General features: G+C 33.5%; 1 protein-coding gene across 13 annotated transcripts in view; it reads right to left on the bottom strand.

Annotated features, from left to right (window-relative positions):
* The window catches only part of DLG1 (discs large MAGUK scaffold protein 1), a 318,826-nt gene that overhangs the window by 57,608 nt on the left and 238,804 nt on the right, over positions 1 to 22,414 (bottom strand). For all 13 annotated transcript variants that reach the window (XM_077117938.1, XM_077117940.1, XM_077117941.1 and 10 more), the window contains one exon: positions 9,456 to 9,558. In XM_077117938.1, coding sequence (XP_076974053.1) covers positions 9,456 to 9,558 — 103 coding nt within the window. The remainder of the gene's footprint in view (positions 1 to 9,455; positions 9,559 to 22,414) is intronic.

Genomic DNA, 22,414 nt, shown 5'->3' with positions numbered 1-22,414 from the left:
TCAGATAGCAATAACAATCTTACATTACTGTCTGATTAAACTGTAATTTTTTAAAAAGAGGATTTATTCTAATTTCTGTACTTTTAAAAAAAGAAACAAGTATAATAATCAATTTATGCTAAATGCTCTGATTATTGATTTTTTTCCTTGAGTGTATCAGTTAATCTAATTCTCTTAAATACAGGGCTCATTCAGGGTCAATAATAATGGCAAAAATAGACTTTAAAAAACTTATTAATGAAACTAAATTTAACTCATAATTTACAAAAAGCAAAAATGTCAAAATAATGACATAAAAGCAATCTGAAGTAACAATCATAAAATTTTATTTAAAATATTTTAAACAAAAACAAATAGGATTTTGATGATGCACTATTTTCAATTAAATCATATATTAAAAACTACTAAACCTATTAATAATGAAAACTGCATGCACTTTTGCAAAAACACTGTAATTACATGGTTAGAAGCACTTATTCAGAGCCCATTTCAATTTCTTATAAAACTTTTCTTATAAAAAGGGCTAAAACTTGTCTGGAAGTTTGTATAGTTTAAGAAGACAGAGTAAGCATGATTACTGTTGAATTTCTTTCTCTTCACCATGGTCATCAAGTTTGTTTTATGGGTACTAACATTAATTGAAACAACAATTCATCAAAAACCTCAAGTTCATTTAAAAGTTCATGTTAATACATAATGTAATGTTTTAATTTTCTTTTAAAAATATAATAGAAATAGAAATAATATAACAGAAAATTTGAAATATAAGAATTAGCAAACTGATTAATATAATGTATCCTTTAAAGTGTAACAATTCTCAACTCATGTCCAATCTTTAGTCTGTGTAGATACAGCTAAGATACAGAAAGACTGAAGGATGGAAATAGAGAAAAAAATACAAACTATATCATGAGTTTACAAAAGACTGAAGGATGGAAATAGAGATAAAAATATAAACTACATCATGAGTTTACACTGCTTTTTCTACTTAAAAATTAGGACCATTGGTTTTTTACTTAATCTTTTCATCCTACATCTGTATCTGCTTACTTACATATGGAGAACTCTGTTTCTCAATACCCTGGGGATAGCAGAATTAAAATACTGAATAATAGCTTATTTGTTTAATACAATGAAATATCTCTTAGAATACCACCACCAAAAACCACATAATATGATAAGGAAAATTTAATTTTTTTCTCTAGTTCTTTTTATTCTTAGGATAAAAGGATTAAAACAGGCGAATTACCGTGCTTTAAAATCACTTGGAATAATTCCTCCCCAGGTGGTAATGCTGCCTGCCAACTGAATACATATTTAGGTTCACTTGTTTCTTTTTATTTTCAGTTTCAAATTTCAGGGGTTTCTTTCTACATTTTCATTGTTTTTATAATTAGGTAAAATATTTACAATGTTCCAAAGTCAAATCTATAAAACATGAGTCATTTTAAAAAAGTCTACCTTATCCCTCTCTCCCATCCTTTGGGTCCTAATACGTAAACATTTAAAGAAAGTTTTATTCTTATATTTTTAATAATATAATAGATACATGACATACAAACAAATATTTAAAAATACTTATTCTCTATTATTATGTGCACATAAGATATACTCATGTATAAATACATAATTATGCATATATGAATACATATGTACAAACACGTCCTTGGTCCCCTTTTTTTACATAAACAATAATATACACATTTCTCTGCTTTGCTTTTATTCACTTAATAGGTATATTTTGAGATCACTCCATAGTAGTACATAGATGTTCTTCTTTTTTATACTACACAGTCCATTTATTATTATTATTTTTTTTTTAATTTTTTACATGGGCAGGCACCGGGAATCAAACCCGGGTCCTCTGGCATGGCAGGCGAGCACTCTTGCCTGCTGAGCCACCGTGGCCCGCCCCAGTCCATTTATTTTTAAATGTCAGCTCTGTTATATCTCTTAGATACTGCACAGTTGGATTTTGCTTTATCAGCAAATCTGAAAATAGTTTTCTTTTAACTATTAAGGTGAATTAATTTCTGATATGATCAAGGTTGTGTGATTTTAGTTTTACCCATATTGTTTTATGCTGTATTTATGCATACTCAAACCTTTTATATAAATAGCCTATGGCAGATTTTATGTTCTAAAGATGCCAGCATCCCACATAAATTTTCATAATGAGATCTTGTCATTCCCCCATCAAGAGGTAGATACTAATTGCCCTCTACTTGAATCTGGGCAGGTCCTATGTCCCCTTGTAAACCAGCAAAGGAATGCGGTAGAAGTTAGGCTGCATTATTTTCAAGGCTAGATCAGATAAGGTCATGAAGCATGTTGCCTGGTTCTTTTGGAATGACTGTTCTGGGGGAAGTCAAAACATCATACAAGAGGGGGCAGACCACAATGGCTCAGCAGGCAGAATTCTTGCCTGCTGTGCAGGAGACTCAGGTTCGGTTCCTGGTACCTATCCACGCAAAAAAGAAAAAAAAACACCACACAAGAGGGGAGAAAGAGGGAAAAATTCAACTTTTCATTTGGGGAATTTCTGATATTTTCACAAGCAGTGGGAACAAACAAATCAATAGGCCGAGCCCTCAACCTTGGGGTTTACTCCTATGAAACTTATCCCCACAAAGGATAGGTTTAACCTACTTAAAATTAGGTTAAAGGGTCACCCCCATAGAACTTCTTTTGTTGCTCAGATATTGTCTCTCTCTCTCTCTCTCTCTCAACCAACACGGCAAACAAACTCACTGCCCTCCCCCTCGCTATGTGGGACATGACTCCCAGGGGTATAAACCTCCCTGGCAACACAGGATAGAAATCCTAGAATGAGCTGGGACTCAGCATTAAGGGTTGAGAGAAATAAGACAAAATAAAGTGACAGTGGCTGAGAGATTTCAAACAGAGTTGGGGTTATCCTGGAGGTTATTCTTAGGCATTGTATAAATATTCCCTTTTTAGTTTAAGGTGTATTAGAGTGGCTAGAGGAAAGTGCCTGAAACTGTAGAGCTGTGTTTCAGTAGCCATGTTTCTTGAAGATGACTGTATGATATAGCTTTAGCAATGTGATCATGTGATTGTGAAACCTTGTGTCTGATGTTCCTTTTATCTATGATATGGACAAATGAGTAAAAAACATGGATAAGAAATAAACAAATAATAGGGGGAATGAAGGTTAAAATAAATTGGGTAGATTGAAATACTAGTGGTCAATGAGAGGGAGGGTAAGGGTATATAGCATTTATGAGTTTTTTCTTTTTTCTTTCTTTTCCTGGAGAAATGCTAATGTTAAAAGAAATAATTAGTGATTCATACATAACTATGTGATGATATTGTGAGCCATCCATTGTAATCATGTCAAGAATGTTTGTATGTTTGTTCATTGTTCATAATAAAAATATAAAAAACAAAACATCATACAAGAGTCTAATTACTCTAAAACCACCATGCCATAGAGGTTATTTGATGGTGCTCTGAGCCCAAATTTCCAGGCAATCCCACCAAGGTACAAGACAAGTGAAACAATCTTGGGCTCTCCAGAGCAGCCCATTCATCAACAACTAAGTGATTTCCAGTTGATGCCATAAGGAACATAACCACCCACCAAAACTGTGCCTACATTTCTAAAGCAGTTATTTTAATTCACTAAGCTCTGGGGTATTCTGCTATGAAGCAACTGTAACGAACAGTCTCAGTGTGTGGTTTATTAATTCTTTTAACTATGTTGTATATAAATACAGAAGATTAGTTCTTTCGTTCTAATGGTAACCTTTTACTCAGCTTTTATCTTTTGGTTCCCTATTATGAGCAATCTTCTCAGCGTCCTGATCTGAAATTATATAATGTTCCTTTATTTTCAATAACTTATCATGTTATCTTCAAATTTCTCCCCCTTTTTTCTGATAGCTATACTTTGTCCAAACTGTCAGAGCATTTCATAGTACACATTCTCTTCCTTACAACCTTTTTAATGCTAATATTAGTCCTTTGTCAATATCTCTTTCACCATTTTGGATGGTTGAAATTTGTTTTCTTCAGGAAACACTTATAGAACAGTATTTCCTAATTCTGTTGATAAATTTAATTGCTACCTTTATATGTGATAATCTGTTTGATTCATAGTGTCCTTCTTTGAGTATGTTGCCTCCATTGTCTCCTGCAATCCAGTGTTGCTGAAATTCTGAAGACGATCTGATTTTCTTTCTAATTGCTTTTTTGGGGGGGAAGAGGGGGGTAGGGAGGGGCTGGATTTCCAAATAATTTTTTTCTTTAAATTCTAATACTTTTATTAGAATAATTCTCAGTGTTGGTTGTCATTTTAGGCACATAGGATGTCGTTTTGATAAGTAGTTTGAAAAAAAATTTTGTTTCAGAAAGTTTCCTTGCATACATATATTTTAATTTTTTCTGTTTCACTGTATTAATTTTCCTAGAGAACTCCTATTATAGGTATGTTTTATATTCTTTGTCCACCTATTATATTGTCATCCTTAAACCCTTTTTATTCTTCTTTTGGTTTTTCTTTAATATATTTATTTTTAAACTTTTTTTTTGTATAGTATGATATATATACAAACCAAAGAAATAAAAAAGCAATAGTTTTCAAAACACTCTTCAACAAGCGGTTACAGGACAGATCCCATTGTTTATCATGGGCTACCATTCAATCCTCTTACATTTTTCCTTCTAGCTGCTTCAGAATATAGGAGGCTAGAGCGCTTAAATACTTTTTTATCGTCACAATTCACTTTTTTTCCTTCTTTTTTTGTGAACAATAACATACATACAAAAAAGCTACAAATTTCAAAGCACAGCACCACATTTAGTTGTGGAACATATTTCAGACTTTGACATGGGTTACAATTTCACAATTCTAGGATTTTACTTCTAGCTGCTCTAAAATACTAGAGACTAAAAGAGGTATCAATTTAATGATTCAGCATTCATATTCATTTGTTAAGTCCTATCATCTATGTATAATTCCACCATCACCTTTGATCTTTCCATATCCCTTTGGGATTGTTTGGGCTATGGCAATTCTAAATTTTTGATACTGGAAGTGTCTGTCATTAATATGGGGTAGGGAGTTGGAACTATTTGATGTTCTGGAGAGGCTAGGCTAGGTTTCAGGATCTATCTGGATCAGAGATTTAATATATTTTTAAAGAGAATGAAGCAATCACAAACTTAATTTTTTCTGTACAACTGGAGAGTAACTTGCTTCTTTGATGTTTCACTGCCCCTGAATACATGTGTATATTTCCTACAAATAAAGATATTTTCTACATAACCACACAACCATCAAAACAAGGAAAGTAACAGTGTCTATATAACGCCCTACTCCCATTGAAGTTTTGCCCATGTCCTTTCTAGCAAAATGATCCAGTTCAAAGTTACAAGTCATATTTAGCTGTCCTGTTTTCTTAGTTTCTTTCAGTCAGGAATAGCTCTTCAGTCTTATTTTGATGTTCACTATTTGGAAGTTGAAGATTACAGGTCAGTTATTTTGTAGAATGTCTCTCGATTTGGATTTGTCTGATGTTTCTTCATGATTAGATTCAGATTATACATTTTTGACAGAAACGCCACAGAAGAGATGCTATGTTCTTTCCAAAGCATCTTATCAGATAGCATGCAATTGTGATTTGTGCCCTCACCAATGTTAGTAATTTTGATCACTTGATTAAGGTGGTGTCTGCCAGGTGTCCCCACCGTAGTTATTCTATTTCCCTTTACAAATAATATGCATATCAAAATTTATGTTTCCTCATCTTCACCAAACTTTTTGATTAATTTATTTATAATAGTATGGATTAATGGTTTCCTAATTTATTTGACAGGTTATAATCTAGTCCTATTATTAATTTGATGCTCAAATTGTTCCAGATTTGGTCAGTGGGAGTCCCTTCAAGATGGATTCTGTGTCTTTCTGACACATTTTCATCACTCCTTGAGTACTTTTTTGCTTTCTGAATACAATATTACTGAATAATCCAGTATTTTCTCTACTCCAACCCAGAAATGAGCCATTTATCCAAACAGCCTAAATCTGGATGCTATATGTGCTCACTGCTATTAGGGTATCATTGAACTAAGTCCCTCTCTGTAAAGAGAGCTAGGGAATATAGACATATACATATACATGTCAATGGACACATTGACATTCATATTTATGTTTATATCTACATAAATTGAAAACTATGAGTTCATACCAATTTCTCCAATTCTAATTCAATATTACAGAGTTTATATTTAGTTTTCTTCCTTTCCATCTTTAAGTCTCTTGTCCAAGAGGGAAAACCATCTCTTAACAAATACACTCCTTTGAACAATCTCTCTCTAAGTAACTAACCTTCTACCTCCATCTCCATCCATTTCCTTGACTGGGCTCCTACCACCCTTATGTAGAAGTCCTCCTCATCCTGGTTGAGTTCTCATACCTCCTCATGGGCCACTACAGCTCTCTCTATCTTCCCCAACCCCCTTCAGTGCAGATACTTTGCTCTGCGCCACCTAACGGCTTTAGGACTAATTGATCAGGATGTGGAAGGAGGAGAGCTCTTTAATTTGGACTTGAAAAAATTTCCCCTTTTAACCTATGTCAAGGAAATATGTTCCTTTTAGATAAAAATATAATTCTGGAAATAGTTTTCTTTATTTCTAATAATTTTCTGCATTCTACTACCTCATTTATGTTGTTCTTTCATATATTCTATCATTTTCCTTTAACTTGTTCTGAAATAATAAGTTTATATTTGTTTTGTGGGATGCCTGTCAGATATGCTTTCATTGTCTGCAGAGATGTCATTCTGATCCTATTTTCACAGGATTCGATCTTGATTATTTTCTGTTCTTTTATATGAGAAATTAATTTTCCTGAACTTTTTTTCCTGAACTTTTATCTAGGACTTAGAGGTTATATAGCCTTTTTAGCTAAGCTCTAGAGCTTCCTCTTGTTGTTTCATGCAAAATATTCAGATATGATATTACACACTATGATTTTTTTTTTGGCATTGCATTTTTCTCCCACCCAGACCTTCTATATATTTTGCCCATTTATCCCTATCCTGCTCAATTTATATCTTCTTCCCAAGAATTTTTCCTCTCTGTGGGGCACTGAACCGAAAGGGAGTTCCAAGATTGCTGACTATGTGAATTCACAAGGCTCAGAATGGCTCCAGCTCCTTCAACACCTCATTGCAGATACTTTGTATTCACATGTAGATTGGACTGTGCAGCACCTGGCCCACTGTATTTTCTAGGAGTACTGGTTGGCTTTTGGGCTTCTCCTGTTTCTTTCCTTCCAAAGATGCTGATATCTAGGGTCATGTCGTTGGTTTGTTTTCACCCATTTTTATTTGGGATTCATGGGGATACTGTTTCATCTAATGTTATAGATTTGTCAAATTTGTCAATGGATTTTAGTTTTGCACTTCTAATTGGGGGAGGTAGGGTTGGGAGATTTGGCTTTAACTCTTTAATCTCATTTTATCTGTTTGCCCCAATTATTCTGTTTTATTTATTTTAGCAATTACCCTAGAAAATAATAAGGAAAAAATGAGTTTTAAATATTTATGTCTTTAATATTTTAATCTTTTAAATGTAATTTATTTTACATTTATAATTTAATTTTTGATAATGGCTATCTTTAACTAGTTCACAAAATTCATGAAAATTTAACAATCACTCTTATAAGCCAGTATGCCACTGCTTTTAGAACAAAAATTACTTCTGTGCTCCTTTCACTCTCTGAGATCCCAGCTCCCCTCACCTTCTTTTTGATAATTCTTTACTGCCTTTACAGCTTCACAATGCTTTTAACAAGATGTTCATTATATTTCATGTAGCATTTGTTGTCTCATTGGTTTTGCTAATCTGATTAACTAACAGAAGTCCTAGTGTCTTAAAAGATTCTATATTTTAGAAATTAAAAACCTTTCTGTAAAAAGAATGCATTGCTTTTTATAGTGAGGCAGAAAACTACTCTTTCTTAAGAAATAAGTTACTACAAAACAGTTAAAATAAACTTTCAGTTAGTAAATATTTAAAATAAAGGTGAGCTAAAACAATTTCCTATAGTTCTTATAATTCTACTTGTGGTCTTCTTTCAAAGAAGTGAATGCTTAAATTATTAAGAACATTAAGGTCAAATTTTTCATCTGATATGTGCCAATGTTTCTGGTGCGTGTCTGCACTGAATAATCATTACCTGTTGCTAAGCTTTGCTGCTTGTTTCCATCTATTATTATTAAAATCTTTATATTAATGCTGGGTCAATTACTTTCAAATTATTTATCACTGGACAAATTAGATTTTTGCTGGACCTAGTCATGGTTGCATTCCGAAGTTCTGCCACTACTGAGCATTCTCAATATTCTGATTTTTCTCTTCTTTTTTCCCAGATGGCTTCAGCCTGATAAGCTGCTTAACTAGCCTTTGCCTATATTATGTTTTCTAGGTATCATATCCATCTTCTTGGTTTTATTTAATACAAGATACCAGTGTGTGGGTAATAGAATGTGTATGTTTCATTTTCTTTGTGTGTGTGTGTGTGTGTGTGTGTGTGTTGTGTGATTTCTGGGGAATGCAGGGAGCAGTACTAATGTACCTTTAACCATAACTAGAAAGTCTATATTCCTTATATAAATAAACATGAAAGCAGTTTCTGTAATACTAATCAACCTGTGCTTATAGCTCAGATTTCATATACTATACCTATAGGGTGGGAATGTGTCAGCCAGAAGATAAAAACATATGTAGTCCCATTGGCAGCCTTGCTTCTCGCAAAAATTAGTGAATAGATATTTTGACCTCATAGGCATTTTCATCCTAATTGGGTAATGTGAATTAAAGTGGAATTTATTCCATGTAAATAAATTACTCTTGTTCAGGTCACTGTGACTAAAAGTCCGAGTTTTACTTGACAAATGGAACCCAGTACACATTACAAAACACCAGGCAATGTCTGATATACTACTAAAAATTTATTAGGTTCTTTTGCAAAAATAAATTTCACTCCAAATAAAGGATGCTTAATAGAATTTTTCACTTGTCTCCTTTAGTCTATCATTCTTTGCTTTATCATCTTGTTTAACGAAAAATTAACTAGTTTGCTACATATTTGTTTGGGTGCTTAAGCTTTATAAATCTCACTGAGGTTTTACTGGAGAAGTAGTTATGTCGAGGTACGCTTGTCTAATAAATGCTATGAAAAATTTGCTTGGAATTTTTATATTTGCTTGGATTAAAGGCAGATTTTAAAAATATATTAATATGTGAAAATATGATTAGGTTCAGACTAAACAAATATTAGATTAACAAATCAGACTATAACACCAAAAAAAAAAAAAAGTTAAGCTTGGAAAGTTAAACTAATCTATTAAGAGAAAGATTATAAAAACTAAAAAATGAAAAGGAAGACGCTGTTTGAACATAAACAGCAAGGATTTTTTTACCTTCAGGTCGATACTGTGCAACAATTGTGACAGCTTGGCCAGCATTTTTCAACGCAGCCGCTGCCTGCTCATGGCTGGCTGCTCTGAGATCAACACTGTTTACCTGTAAATCAAACCAAATCTTGAATTGAGAGAAAATAATCACAATTATTATAAGTGGCAATAGCCAATTCTTTGAACTAAAATAGTTAAATGTTAAGAACATTTTGTCATAGTTACTTTAACACTAAAATATTTTCTTATATGCATTTACTAAAAGTAAAATAAAAATGTATCACACAAAGCAACTTTCTTCGCTAAAAATACTTGGTTTAATGTTAAGTGAGCAAAACCAAAGTGTTTCCCCGTAGGTTTTCCAGAAGGTTGGTTATCAACTTCCTGAGAAAAATACCTTAATTTGGCAATCTAAAGACCAGCACATGCCATAATTTCATTTCACTAGTAATCCAAGCAATGAGAGGGAAATTCACTATGTTTGCAGCATCCTTGTAGTATATTCTCATCCTGACTGCTCATTTCAGTCCCAATTATTTTCTTTACTTTCCCAAAATAAAGTTCTGATTCTTTTACTTTAACAAGAAAACCAATTATTTAAAAGTATTAAAATAGCCCAGGTTTCAAGGACTAGCATTTAAATAGAGGAAATGTTAATTAAGTGGACAAGCAGACTTTTTTTTTTAAATTTAAGGCACCTTGCACCTTCTTTGTTGTAATAATCACTGAGGTGGATCAGTTCCACTCTAAAAGAGCAAGCACCTTCTCTCTTACTTGTAAAAGGCTGCCAATTCTTAGTATATGTTGCAAGGTAAATTTTCTTAAAAAGGATCATTCCTTCTTCATCATAAGGCAAACTAAATAGGGCATTTGGGTGAGCATTACACTTGTATGTAATAAATTTTAAATATCGACGTTTTTTCTTTTTTTTAAAAGATGGAACAATGAACAAAGTTCAGGAACATCACCGGATATTTTTGGAAAAGAAGAAGAGCTATCATGGAGATTTTACATGAATGTCTGCTTTGCTAAAACTAATCTAAAACCAATTAAAGATAGGATATCTATTTTGAAAAATTTGAAGATGAGCCTAGATAGTCCTAGGATCATAAAATTTGCCTAAAAGTAAAATTTAACCATGTAAAAGACTTGCAGATTATCTATTTAGGATACTGTTATGCAACTAAATTGAAGCACAAACTTCTTGAATGAAACCGAAGATCTAAAAACCCCAATCAAAACAATTATAACAATGTGGTTATATAAGAGAGTAGCTCTAGTAGAAGATGGCAATAAAAATTCAACACAGTGTAAATAAAATTCTACCCCGAGCATGAAGAAAATTCTCAGTACCCAGGAGAATAAATCAGAGAAGAAATAAAAAAGAAGACAAAATTTTACAGATAATAAAAATAAAAAAATTTTAATGGATTATTCTTGTATATTAAATCCTTCTGCTACAAAAAGGATTTGAATACAATTTATAAACTCAAAATAAAATACTTTCGTTGAACAAGACTCCAAACTTACAGATTTTCTAAAATATCACTGAAATTTTTAAGAGAAGGTATATTACCCAGGATAATTTCCTGCACTGAGAAATATAATAGTACAAATAGCTGTAGGGTCACTTTTCTTAAAAATAAAAAATAAAAGAAAATCGAGATATAATTCACATACCATAAAATTTACCCTTTCAAAGTGTACGATTCAGTAGTTGGTATTATATTCACAAATCTGTGTACACTTCATTGCTATCTAATTTTAACATACATTTTTATCAGTCCACAAAGAAACCCCATGCCTTTTAGCAGTCACACTACCTTTCCTGTTCCCTTTAGCCCTGGCAACCTCTAATGTACTTTCTGACTCTATGGATTTGCTATTCTGGACATTTCATACAAACGGAGTCACATTCAATAAATATGTGGTCTATGGTGTCCAGCTTTATCACTTAGAATGTTTTGAAGGTCCACCCTTGTAGTATGCGTAAATACTTCATTCTTTATTATGGCTGAATAATATACCATTATATGAATACACAAGATTTTGTTAATACATTTATCAGTTGATGGACTTTTGAACTGTGTCCACTTTTAGAGTATTCTGATAAAAGCTGCAATGAACACTCATATACAATTTTTGCATGAACATACTTTCCATTCTCCTGGCCATATATATTGGAGTAGAATTGTTAGGTCATATGGTAATTCCATGTTAACTTTTTGAGGAACTAAACTGTTTTCCAAAATGGTGGCACCATCTACCAGCAATGTATGAGAATTCCAGTTTCTTCACACTCTCGCCAACACTTCTTGTTGTTCAACGTTTTGATGATAGAGTGTGAAGTAGGAGATGTGCTTTTTTTCTTAAGAGAAGTTGCAGGTTCACAGAACAATTATGCATAAAACACAGGATTCCCATATACCACCATATTACTAACACCTTGCTCTGTTGTGGTACATTTGTTAACAGCTGATGAAGGTGTATTTTTTTTTAAATTTTAAACAAGAATTTTATTTAAACAAGACACTTGACTTGAAGGGAAAACTATCTAGGATTCATTTCTATAAGAGTAATTTACCCCTACTCAAAGACAGATTACCCTACATGAAACAGCTATGTACAAAAAAGTCAGAAAATTGCCCTTGCTTTTACACGATTAACATTCTCCAATCGAAGAAGGTATGTAAGGATTTTTTTTTATGTTGTTGGTTTTTGTTAAACAGAGCAAAATAACTCACTAGAATATAAAGATTAAGAGTTACATGAGCATGCCACTAATGGAGAATGGGGGTGTTTTTACAGAATCACTATTTTTTCCCATACTATCTCTATTTGATGTCAATTAAAACATACCATTGTCACTTTAGTTTTAAAAAAAGGCAATATGTTTGTGCACATATTCCAGTTACCTTATGTTCAATAAAGGAACAGGGAAGGGTAAAATGAAAAAATAAGAAAACTATCCCACTGTAGTTTGGATGTGGTGGAAACAAACTGCGGTTTTTCTAATTGAGAATGTATTCTTAGTTAGTAGGAACAGAGTTCTGGAGTAAAGTAGCAGGCTCCTTATTTTCGTCTTCTTTTTTTATTAATTTCTTAATTAAAAAAATAAACACAAACATTCTTAATTTATGATCATTCCATTCTACATTTATAATCAGTAATTCACAATAACACATCGTTGCATATTCATCATCATGATCATTTCTTAGAACACTTGCATCAATTCAGAAAAAGGAATAAAAAGACAACAGAAAAAATTCATGCACACCATATCCCTCACCCCTCCCTTTCACTGATCACTAGCATTTCAATCTAAATTTATTTTAACACTTGTTCCCTCTATCATTTATATTTATTCCGTATGTTTTACTCATCTGTTGATAAGGTAGATAAAAGCATCAGACACAAGGTTTTCATAATCACACAGTCACATTGTGAAAACTGTATCATTATACAATCATCTTCAAGAAACATGGCTACTGGAACACAGCTCTACATTTTCAGGCAGTTCCCTCCAGCTTCTCTGTTACACCTTAACTAAAAAGGTGATATTTATTAAGAATAACCTCCAGGATAACCTCTCGATTCTGTTTGGAATCTCTCAGCCATTAACACTTTATTTTGTCTCATTTCGGTCTTTCCCCTTTTGGTCAAGTTTTCTCAATCCCTTGATGCTGGGTCCCAGCTCATTCTAGGATTTCTGTCCCACGTTGCCAGGAAGGTCCACACCCCTGGGAGTCATGTCCCATGTAGACAGGGGGAGGGCAGTGAGTTTGCTTGTTGTGTTGGCTGGAGAGAGAGGCCACATCTGAGAAACAAAACAGGTTCTCTTGGGGGTGACTCTTAGGCCTAATTTTAAGTAGACTTGACCTATCCTTTGTGGGGAGCAGGTTCCCTTTTTTAATAGACACCTCTTGTCTGCTGCTGGAGCACATCAATTGTATCTTCATCCTCCATTTCCAACCATGCAGGTGTGTCTGTTTCATCGACTGGCTGCCCATCAAATCAGAATCTGATCTACCTCCTTGACAAACTCTGTTGTTCACAATAGGCTTTCATTAGTTTACTAAGTGTTTAAATCGCACCACAGAACCATCCTAAGCCACCACCTTCAAATTAATGTGATCGTTTTTCTCAGTCTTGACTCCTTCCTTGGGCTTTTCATCGGCCATGGCGAGAGCTAGAATCTCCTCAGCTACCGCTTCACAGAAGAGGTTAACAGGTCCACAATGCGGACAAGCTTGTCCACAAGCAGCACCAGAAGCGGTAGAAGAAAGAGGTGGCAGTGGTGGAGGAGGGAGAGGGCGCGTGCATGTCCTGCACTCTTTTCTCCCTCCCTGCATGCAACCGAAGGCATATTTTTATAATTGTACTATTAATTATATTCCAGCTTCACTGTGTTGTGTAGCTCCACATTTAAAAAAAATTTTTCATTCTAGTAACGTATATATAATTTTAAATTTCCCCTTCTTAACCACATTCAATTACATAACTGTTAATTACATTCACAATGCTGTGCTACCATCAACACTATTCATTACCAAAACTTTTCCATTGTTTCAAATAGAAACTGTTTATTTTAAATTTTAATTCCCTATTGCCTATTACCATGCTCCCTGGTAAACTATATTCTAGATTCTAACTCCATGAGTTTGCTTACTGTAATTATTTTTTATCAGTGAGATCATACAATATTTATACTTGTTTGTCTGGCTTATTTTACTCAACATTATGTCTCCAAGGTTTATCTATGTTGTCACATGTAGAACTTCATTCTTTCTTACTGCTGAATAACATCGCACTGTGTGTATATATGACATATCACTTATTCTTTCATTGGGTGATGGACATTTGGGTTGCTTCAATCTTTTGGCAACATATCAATATGAAAATTGGTACACAAATATTTGGTTAAGTTCCTACTTTCAATTCTTTTGGGTTTACACCTAGAAGTGGGATTGCCAGTCATATGCTAATTCTATACTTAATTTTCTGAAGAATTACCAAACTGTTTTCCATGGTGGCTGCATCATTTAACACTCCAAAAAGCAATGAATGAGAGTTCCAATTTTTACACAACCTCTCCAACATTTAAATTTTATATTTCTTTGAATAGCTGCCATTCTAGTGGGTGTATAATGGTATCCCATTGTGGTTTTGATTTGTATTTCCCTATTGGCTAATGATTTGCATATCTTCTCATGCACATTCTGGCCATTTGTATCTCTTCTTTGGAAAAATGTTTACTCAAGTCTTCCACCCATTTTTTAATTGGGTTGTCTTTTTGTTGTTGAACTGAAAGATTTATTTATATATTCTGGATGATAATTGTTATTGGATATGTTGTGTTCAAATATTTTCTCCCATCCAGTAGGATGTTGATAAGTTTTACTTTCATGATAATATCCTTTGGGGTAAAAATGTTTTTAATTTTGATGAGGTACCATTTATACTTATTTAACAAAAGGAAAGTCTTAAGAACCAATGCCTAATACAAGTCGCTCCTCGACATTTTCTTCTAGGAATTATATTGATCTGGCTCTTATATTTAGGTCTGATTGACTTTGAGTTGATTTTTGTACATGGTATAGGAATAGAGGTAGGGGTACATCTTCATTCTTTTGTATACAAATAGTTTTCCCAGAGTCATTAGTTCAAGAGACTATTTTGTCAAAAATAATTGATCATAACTGTGAGGGTTGATTTCTGGGCATTCAATTTGATTTCACTGGTCTATAAGTCTTTCGTTGTGTCAGTACCACACTGTCTTGATTACTATGGTTGTGTAATGAGATTTAAGATCAGTAAGTGTGAGTTCTTCCCTTTTTCACAATGCCTTTGGCTATTCAGGGACCCCGACCCTCCACCCAAAATTTGATGACTTGCTTTTCCATACATGCAAAAGAAAAGTTGTTGGAATTTTCACTGGTATTGCACTGAATATGTAAAATTCCTTTAGGTAGAATTGACATTCTAGCAATATTTAGTATTCAAGTTCATGAACATGGGATGTCCTTCCATTTATTTCAGTCTTCTTCAATTACTTTTAGCAGTGTCTTGTAGTTTGGTATTGTGTTGGTATCAAGATGGGGTGTAGGATTTTGTCAAATGCTTTTTTTTTTTTTTGCATCCATTGAGATTATTTTTTTTTTCTTTCATTCTGTTAATATGGTTTATTACAATAATTGATTTTCTTATGTTGATGAACCCTTGCATACCTGGGATAAATGCACTTGATCATGGCATGTAATTTTTAAAATGTGCTAGTATTTTGTGGGGGTGGTTTACATTTATATTCATAAGGAATACTGATCTGCAGTATTTTTTTCTTGTGGTATCTTTATCTAGTTTTGGTATGAGCGTGATATTGGTCTCATAGAATGTAATAAGGTGTGCTCCCTCCTCTTAAATTTATTGGAAAACTGAACAGGATTAGTGGTAATTCTTCATGGATATGTGGTAAAGTTCCCCTATGAAGCCATCTGGTCCCAGGCTATTCTTTTTTGGGGAGGGTTTTGATTATTGATTCAATCTTGTAACTAGTTATTGGCTTGTTGAGATCTTCTATTTCTTATTGAGTCAATGTAGGTACTTTGTATGCTACTAAGAATCAGTCTATCTTATCCAGGTTATCTAATTTGTTGGCATCCTCTTAGAGTCCTTTTAATTTCAGTAGGTAGGCCAGTTTGAAAGTATTATGTACCCCAGAAAAGCCATATCTTAATCCTGAGTCAATCTTGTAAAGGCAGCATTTCTTTTAATCCTGATTCAATACTGTAGGTTGGAAACTTTCAATTAGATTATCTCCACAGAAATGTGACACACCCAATTGTAGGTGTGACCTTTGATTAGATGGAGATGTGACTCCACCCATTCCACTTGGGACTTGATTAGTTCTGGAATTCCTTAAAAGAGGAAACATTTTGAAGAGAGCCAAAATAACATAAGCCTCGGAGCTGAAAGAAACTTCACAGCAGAGCTGACACAGATGCGGACATGTGGTGAAAAGAGACACACATGTTTGGAGATGCTTGGAGCCCAACAGACATTGCCATGAGATGTTAAGCAAGCCAGAACCTGGAGACAGCCAAGGAAGCCAAGAGGTGAAAGCCAGCCCTGGAGAAGTAAAGTGAGGAATCTTCACAGGAATAGAGGCTGAAAGCAATGGAGCCCACGAGCAAGGGACCAGCAGATGCCACCGACATGACTTCCCAGCTGACAGAGCTGTTCCAGACCCATCGGCCTTTCTTGAGTGAAGGTAATTTGTTACTGGTGGCTTAATTTGGACATTTTCATAGGCTTAGAACTGTAAACTTTGTTCTTTTTCTTTTTCAAGATCCTACAATTGTGAGGTTAGGTCACTTATATGAGATCTTCTTTTTTAATGTAAGCATTTAGAGCTTTACATATTCTTATATTTCATATATTGATATTCATATACCGTTTCATGTATTTTGGGGCTCTGCTGTCAGGTACAAATATATTTGTAATTGTTATATTTTCTTGTTGAATTGGCCCATTTATCAGTATTTTATGACCTTCTTTGTCTCTCATAATATTTTTTGACTTAAAGTCTACTTTATCTGATATTTTAGTACAGCTACCCCAGTTCTTTTTGGTTTACTACTTGCATAGATTTTTCTCATCACTTTCAGCCTACTTATTAAGGTGAGTCTTTTGTAAAAAGCAGATAGTTGGGGGCATGATTTTTAATCCATTCCTCCAATCTCTGTCTTCTGACTGGAAAATTTAATTCATTTACATTTAAAGTCACTACCGATAATGCAAGACTTTCTCCTGTCATTTTGTTACATGGTCTATGTAAGCTTTGCATCCTTTTTTTGTCCCTCAATTCTTCTGTTAATGCCCCTTTTCATTTTTCATATTTGTTTATTGTATTTTACTATTTTGAGACCCTTGTTACTTTTTCCTGTATATACTTTTCATATATCTTCTTTGTAGTTACCATGGGGCTAAAATTTAACATCCTAAATCTATAACCATCTTGTTTCATATAATACCAGTTTAACTGCAATAAAATAACACTGTTACTATACTCCTCCATCCCCTTACTTTTTAATGTACTTAGTAGCATTTATATCTTTGTACACTGTATGTCCCAAAACAGATTTATCATTACTTTTAATACATTTGATTCTACCTCCTGTAGGAAGAAGGAGAGTTATGTATCAAGCAATACAATATGATAATAGTGGCATTTATAATTACCCAAATGGTTAGATTACCTCTACTGGAGGTCTTAATTTCTTTATGCCACTTTGATCCATTGTCAACAGTTCTTTACTTTCAGTCTGAAGAAATCCCTTTGAAATTGACTGTAGGGCAGGTCAAATTGCTTTTGTTTATCTGGGAATGTCTTAATCTCATGGTCAGTTGTTGTTGTTTTTTTTAACTTTTTAATTGTATAGTGTAACATATATACAAAGCAAAGAAATAAAAAAGCAATAGTTCTTAAAGTACTCTTCACTAAATAGTTACAGGACAGATTCCAGAGCTTGTCATGGGCTATCAAACGATTCTGCCAGATTCTTCTTTCTAGCTGCTCCAGTATGTAGGAAGCTAGAAGACTTAAATATTTTTTTTATCATCACAATTGACTTTTTTTCCTTCCTTTCTTTTTTTCTTGGTGAAAAATAACATATGTACAAAAAAGTAATAAATTTCAAAGCACAGCACCACAATTAGCTGTAGAATATATTTTAGCATCTGACTTGGGTTACAATTCCACAATTTTAAGCGTTTACTTCTAGCTGTTCTAAGATACTGGAGACTAAAACAGATATCAATTTTATGATCCAGCATTCATATTCCTTTGTTAAATCCCATCTTCACTGTATAACTCCACCATCACCTTTGATCTTTCCATCCCTCTCATTAGGGGTGTTTGGGCTATAGCCATTCTAAATTTTTCATACTGGAAAAAGATCTTCTGTATGCTTAAGGAAATAAAAGAAAAACAGAGAAAGAACCAAAGGATATCAGGAAAACTATGAAATGAACAACAGAATAATATCAATAAAGAGATAGAAATTTTATAAAGGAACCAAACAGAAACACTGCAGTTGAAAAATGCAGTAACCAAAATGAAGGGGTTTCCAGAAATGGGTCCTGCAGTGCTAAATTTAGGGAATTCCTGGACAAACCAGGTTGTACTGGTCAGCCTATCACCCGCTAGCAGTGTTAGTGTCCCATATAATATGTTCTCATATGGACAATTTTAAAGACATTTATGTTTGATTTGAGGCTCTTACACCTTCCTCTAAGTCACCAAAAATTTATTTTGACACAAGGTATGAAGTGAGGCTCTAAGCTTATTTTATTCCTCTAAATAACTAGCGAATTTATCTAACAGTATTTATTTTTAAAAAATTCACTCTTTACCACTAAATTGTCCATATCATACAATAACTACTTTAAAAAATATTTTTAAATTTTAATATAACTTATAAACAACACGTGAAATTTGACTCCAGTTGGAAGAATTTCGACACCTATTTACACCCATTAAACCACAATACGAAATAAGGAAAGTTCCAATGTACCCTTTTCTAGTCAATTCCAACCACTTGCAATCACTTTCTGATTACTATTAACACAAATAAGCTTTACTTGGCCACAATTATTTTATAAATGGAATCATACAAGGCGTACACTTTCGTGTGTTTCTTTTGCCCATCACAATGTTCTTGAGATTCATCTGTGTTGTTCTGTGTTCAACGGTTTTTTTTATTGTTAAGTCCTATTCCATCACATAAATGTATCACAGTACCTGCTAATGAACACTTAGATATTTCTAGTTATGGATTATTACAAATAAGGTTGTTATGAATATTCATGTTCAAGTAGTTTTGTGGACACATTTTCATTTCTCTTGCCTAAATATCTGGGTGTTGGGGTAAGAGGTAACTTCTTAAAAACTGCTTAAAAACTTCCCAAAAAGTTCTTGTAGTGGTTGTACAATTTACACTTCCACCAGAGTTATGGTTGCTCTGCATCACTGTGGTTGTTAGATTCTTTTTAGCCATACAAATGAGTAATATGGCATTTCATTATTGATTAAAAATATCTATTTATACTGAGGCATAAGTATAAATAGATAAGCTAATTTGTATTATAATTCTGAGTTTGACAAATGTTTATGTCTTATGGTCACCATCATAATCAAGAAACAGAATAGTCACATCACACCTCTCCAAAATTCCTTCACACTCAAATGTTTAAAGTGGTTATAATCTGCATTTTCAAAATGACTAAATTAGGCATCTTTTCATGTGCTTATTAGAAGGCCATTCATACATTTCCTTCTGTAAAATATTTTTTCAAGTCTTTTGCTTGTTTTTAGATTGGGTTACTCATCTTTTTATTTTTGATTTATGGGTGTTACATCTTTTGTTAAGATATATGTACTAGCAATATTTTTCCTCACAGTGTAACCTGCCTAATTAGTTTTTTAACAGCATCATTTTTTATGATTGAAGTCTTATGTGTCTTGTCCTTTGTTGCCTACACCAGGGTTACAAAGATATGCTCTTATGTTTTCTTCTAGGAGGATTATGGTCTGGGTTTTACATTTAGACCTATGATCCACGTAGAATTAATTTTTATGTGTGGAGTGAGATGGGGTCATGGTTCACATTATTCCAAACAGATACCCAGTTTTTCTAACACCATTTGTTAAAAAGAATTTCCTTCCTCCATTGAAATGACTTGGCCCCTTGCTCCTATTTAAGAAATCTCAGCGAACCTGGGTTAGGAAAGTATTTCTCATATAGCAGTTAGACGGGTAGAACTGAATGAAGAGACAGACAAAAAAACAAAAATAGGCCCCCACGTATATGGTCAACTGATGTTTTCTTTCTGATAATATATTAAACAAATGGTATTGAAATTTTTTTAATAACTGGAGAGCCATAAGCAAAGAAAAAAGAATTTCTGCCCATACCTGATGCTATATGGAAAAGTTAACTTGAAATCGATTATTGAACTAAATTTCTAGAAGAAATTACCTGACATTTTCTGTATTTCAATTTGAGTATAGACTATAATTATTAATATAGTTGGGTTTAAATATCACATCCTGGTACTGCCTTGTGTATATCCCATCTGTTCCTACTCTTTTACCTTTGTTAGAGTGTTATCATGTATTTTTCAGTAATCCATTTTATCTCCTGTACTGTCTTTTTCCTTTCACTTTTTATTCTAGTAACATACATAAGATCTAAAATTTCTCCTTGTAGCCACATTCACGTATGTAATTCAGTGCGGTTAAAATTACATTCACCATGTTGTGCTACGATCAACACCATCCATTACCAAAATTTTATAATCTACCCAACTAGAAATTCTGTACAGTTTAAACATTAATTACCCATTTCCTATCCCAAACCCTGTCCCTGGTAAGCTGCATTTGAAATTCTGACTCTATGAATTTGTTTATTCTTTTATTTCTTATAGGTGAGATCACACAATATATGCAATTTTGTATCTGGCTTGTTTCACTCAACATGATGTCTTCAAGGTTCATCCATGTTATTGTGTAGATCAGAACTTCATTCCTTTTAAATGCTGATAATATGCGATTGCATGTCTATACCACATCTTGTTTATTTATCACCTGATGGACACCTGGGTTGCTTCCAACTTTTGCAACTGCAAATAATACCACTATGGACACTGGTGTGCAAATACCTGTTTGAGTCCCTGTTTTCAATTCTTTTGGGTAAACACCTAGAAGTGGGATTGTGGGTCATATGGTAGATTAAACTTAGCTTTCAACTCAGTTGTTCTTAAAGTTTCACTGGAAACAGTGTTCAAGAATATTCAGTTTGAATTGCAACAGACCACTGGCCCCCTCTCATGTAAATCTTAGATCCTAAAGATAGAACCAGGATAAATGCCTTAATTTACCAAAACATTGGGACAGAATCTTGATTCTTAAGAATACAAAAAAAGATGCCGTCATTGTATTGCTTCATTATTAGACATTTTTGTTTTCAAAGTTGTGTTTTGATTTTTTTAATTAGCGAAGTTGTGGGTTTACGGAACAAACGAATAAAATAAAGGATTCCCATATAACACCCCACCACAACACCTCACATTTGTGTGGAATAGCCGTTACAACTGATGATAGCACATTTGTATAACTGTATTATTAATTAAAGTCTATGGCTGAATTTAGGGTTCACTGTTTTGTATAGTGTAGTTTCCATGGATTAAAAATTTTTTTTTTCTGTTACCATATAATGACGACATACTAACATGTCCCATTTAATCATATTCAGATATGTATTTCAGTGCTGTTAATTGCTTTCACAATGCTATGCTAGCATGACCACAACCCATTACCATTATATTTTAGGTCTTAACTTCTTGTTTCCAAATCCTTAACCTGTCTCCTGATAACCCATTTAAGAGTTTGCTCGTTCTAATAATTTCATATAAGTGAGATCAGGCAATATTTGTACTTCTGTGTCTGGCTTCTTTCACTCAATACGAGGTCTTCAGGGTTCATCTATGTTGTCACCTGGATTAGAACTTCATTCCTTTTAAATGATGAATACTATACCATTGTATATCTATATCACATTTTGTTTATCCATTCATCAGTTAAGGGACACCTGGGTTGTTTTCATCTTTTTGTAATCATGAATAATGCGACAATGAACAGTGATGTGCAAATATCTGCTTGAGTACTTGCTTTCAATTCTAGAAATGGGATTGCCAGTTCATACAATAATTCTGTACTTAACTTTCTGAGGAACCATCAAACTGTCTTTCACAGCAGATGTACCATTTTAGATTGCCACCAACAATGAACGAATGCTCCTGTCTCTGCATCCTCTCCAATTTGTAAATTTCCTTTTATTTTTTCAAAAGCAGCTATTCTAATGGGTGGTTTTGATTTGTAATTTCCTGATGGCTAATGATGCTGAGCA

This window comes from Tamandua tetradactyla, chromosome 10, assembly GCF_023851605.1.
Source record: "Tamandua tetradactyla isolate mTamTet1 chromosome 10, mTamTet1.pri, whole genome shotgun sequence".
NCBI lineage: Eukaryota > Metazoa > Chordata > Mammalia > Pilosa > Myrmecophagidae > Tamandua > Tamandua tetradactyla.
The sequence above is the reverse complement of the archived record's forward strand: the minus strand, read 5'-3'. Positions and strand labels throughout refer to the sequence as shown.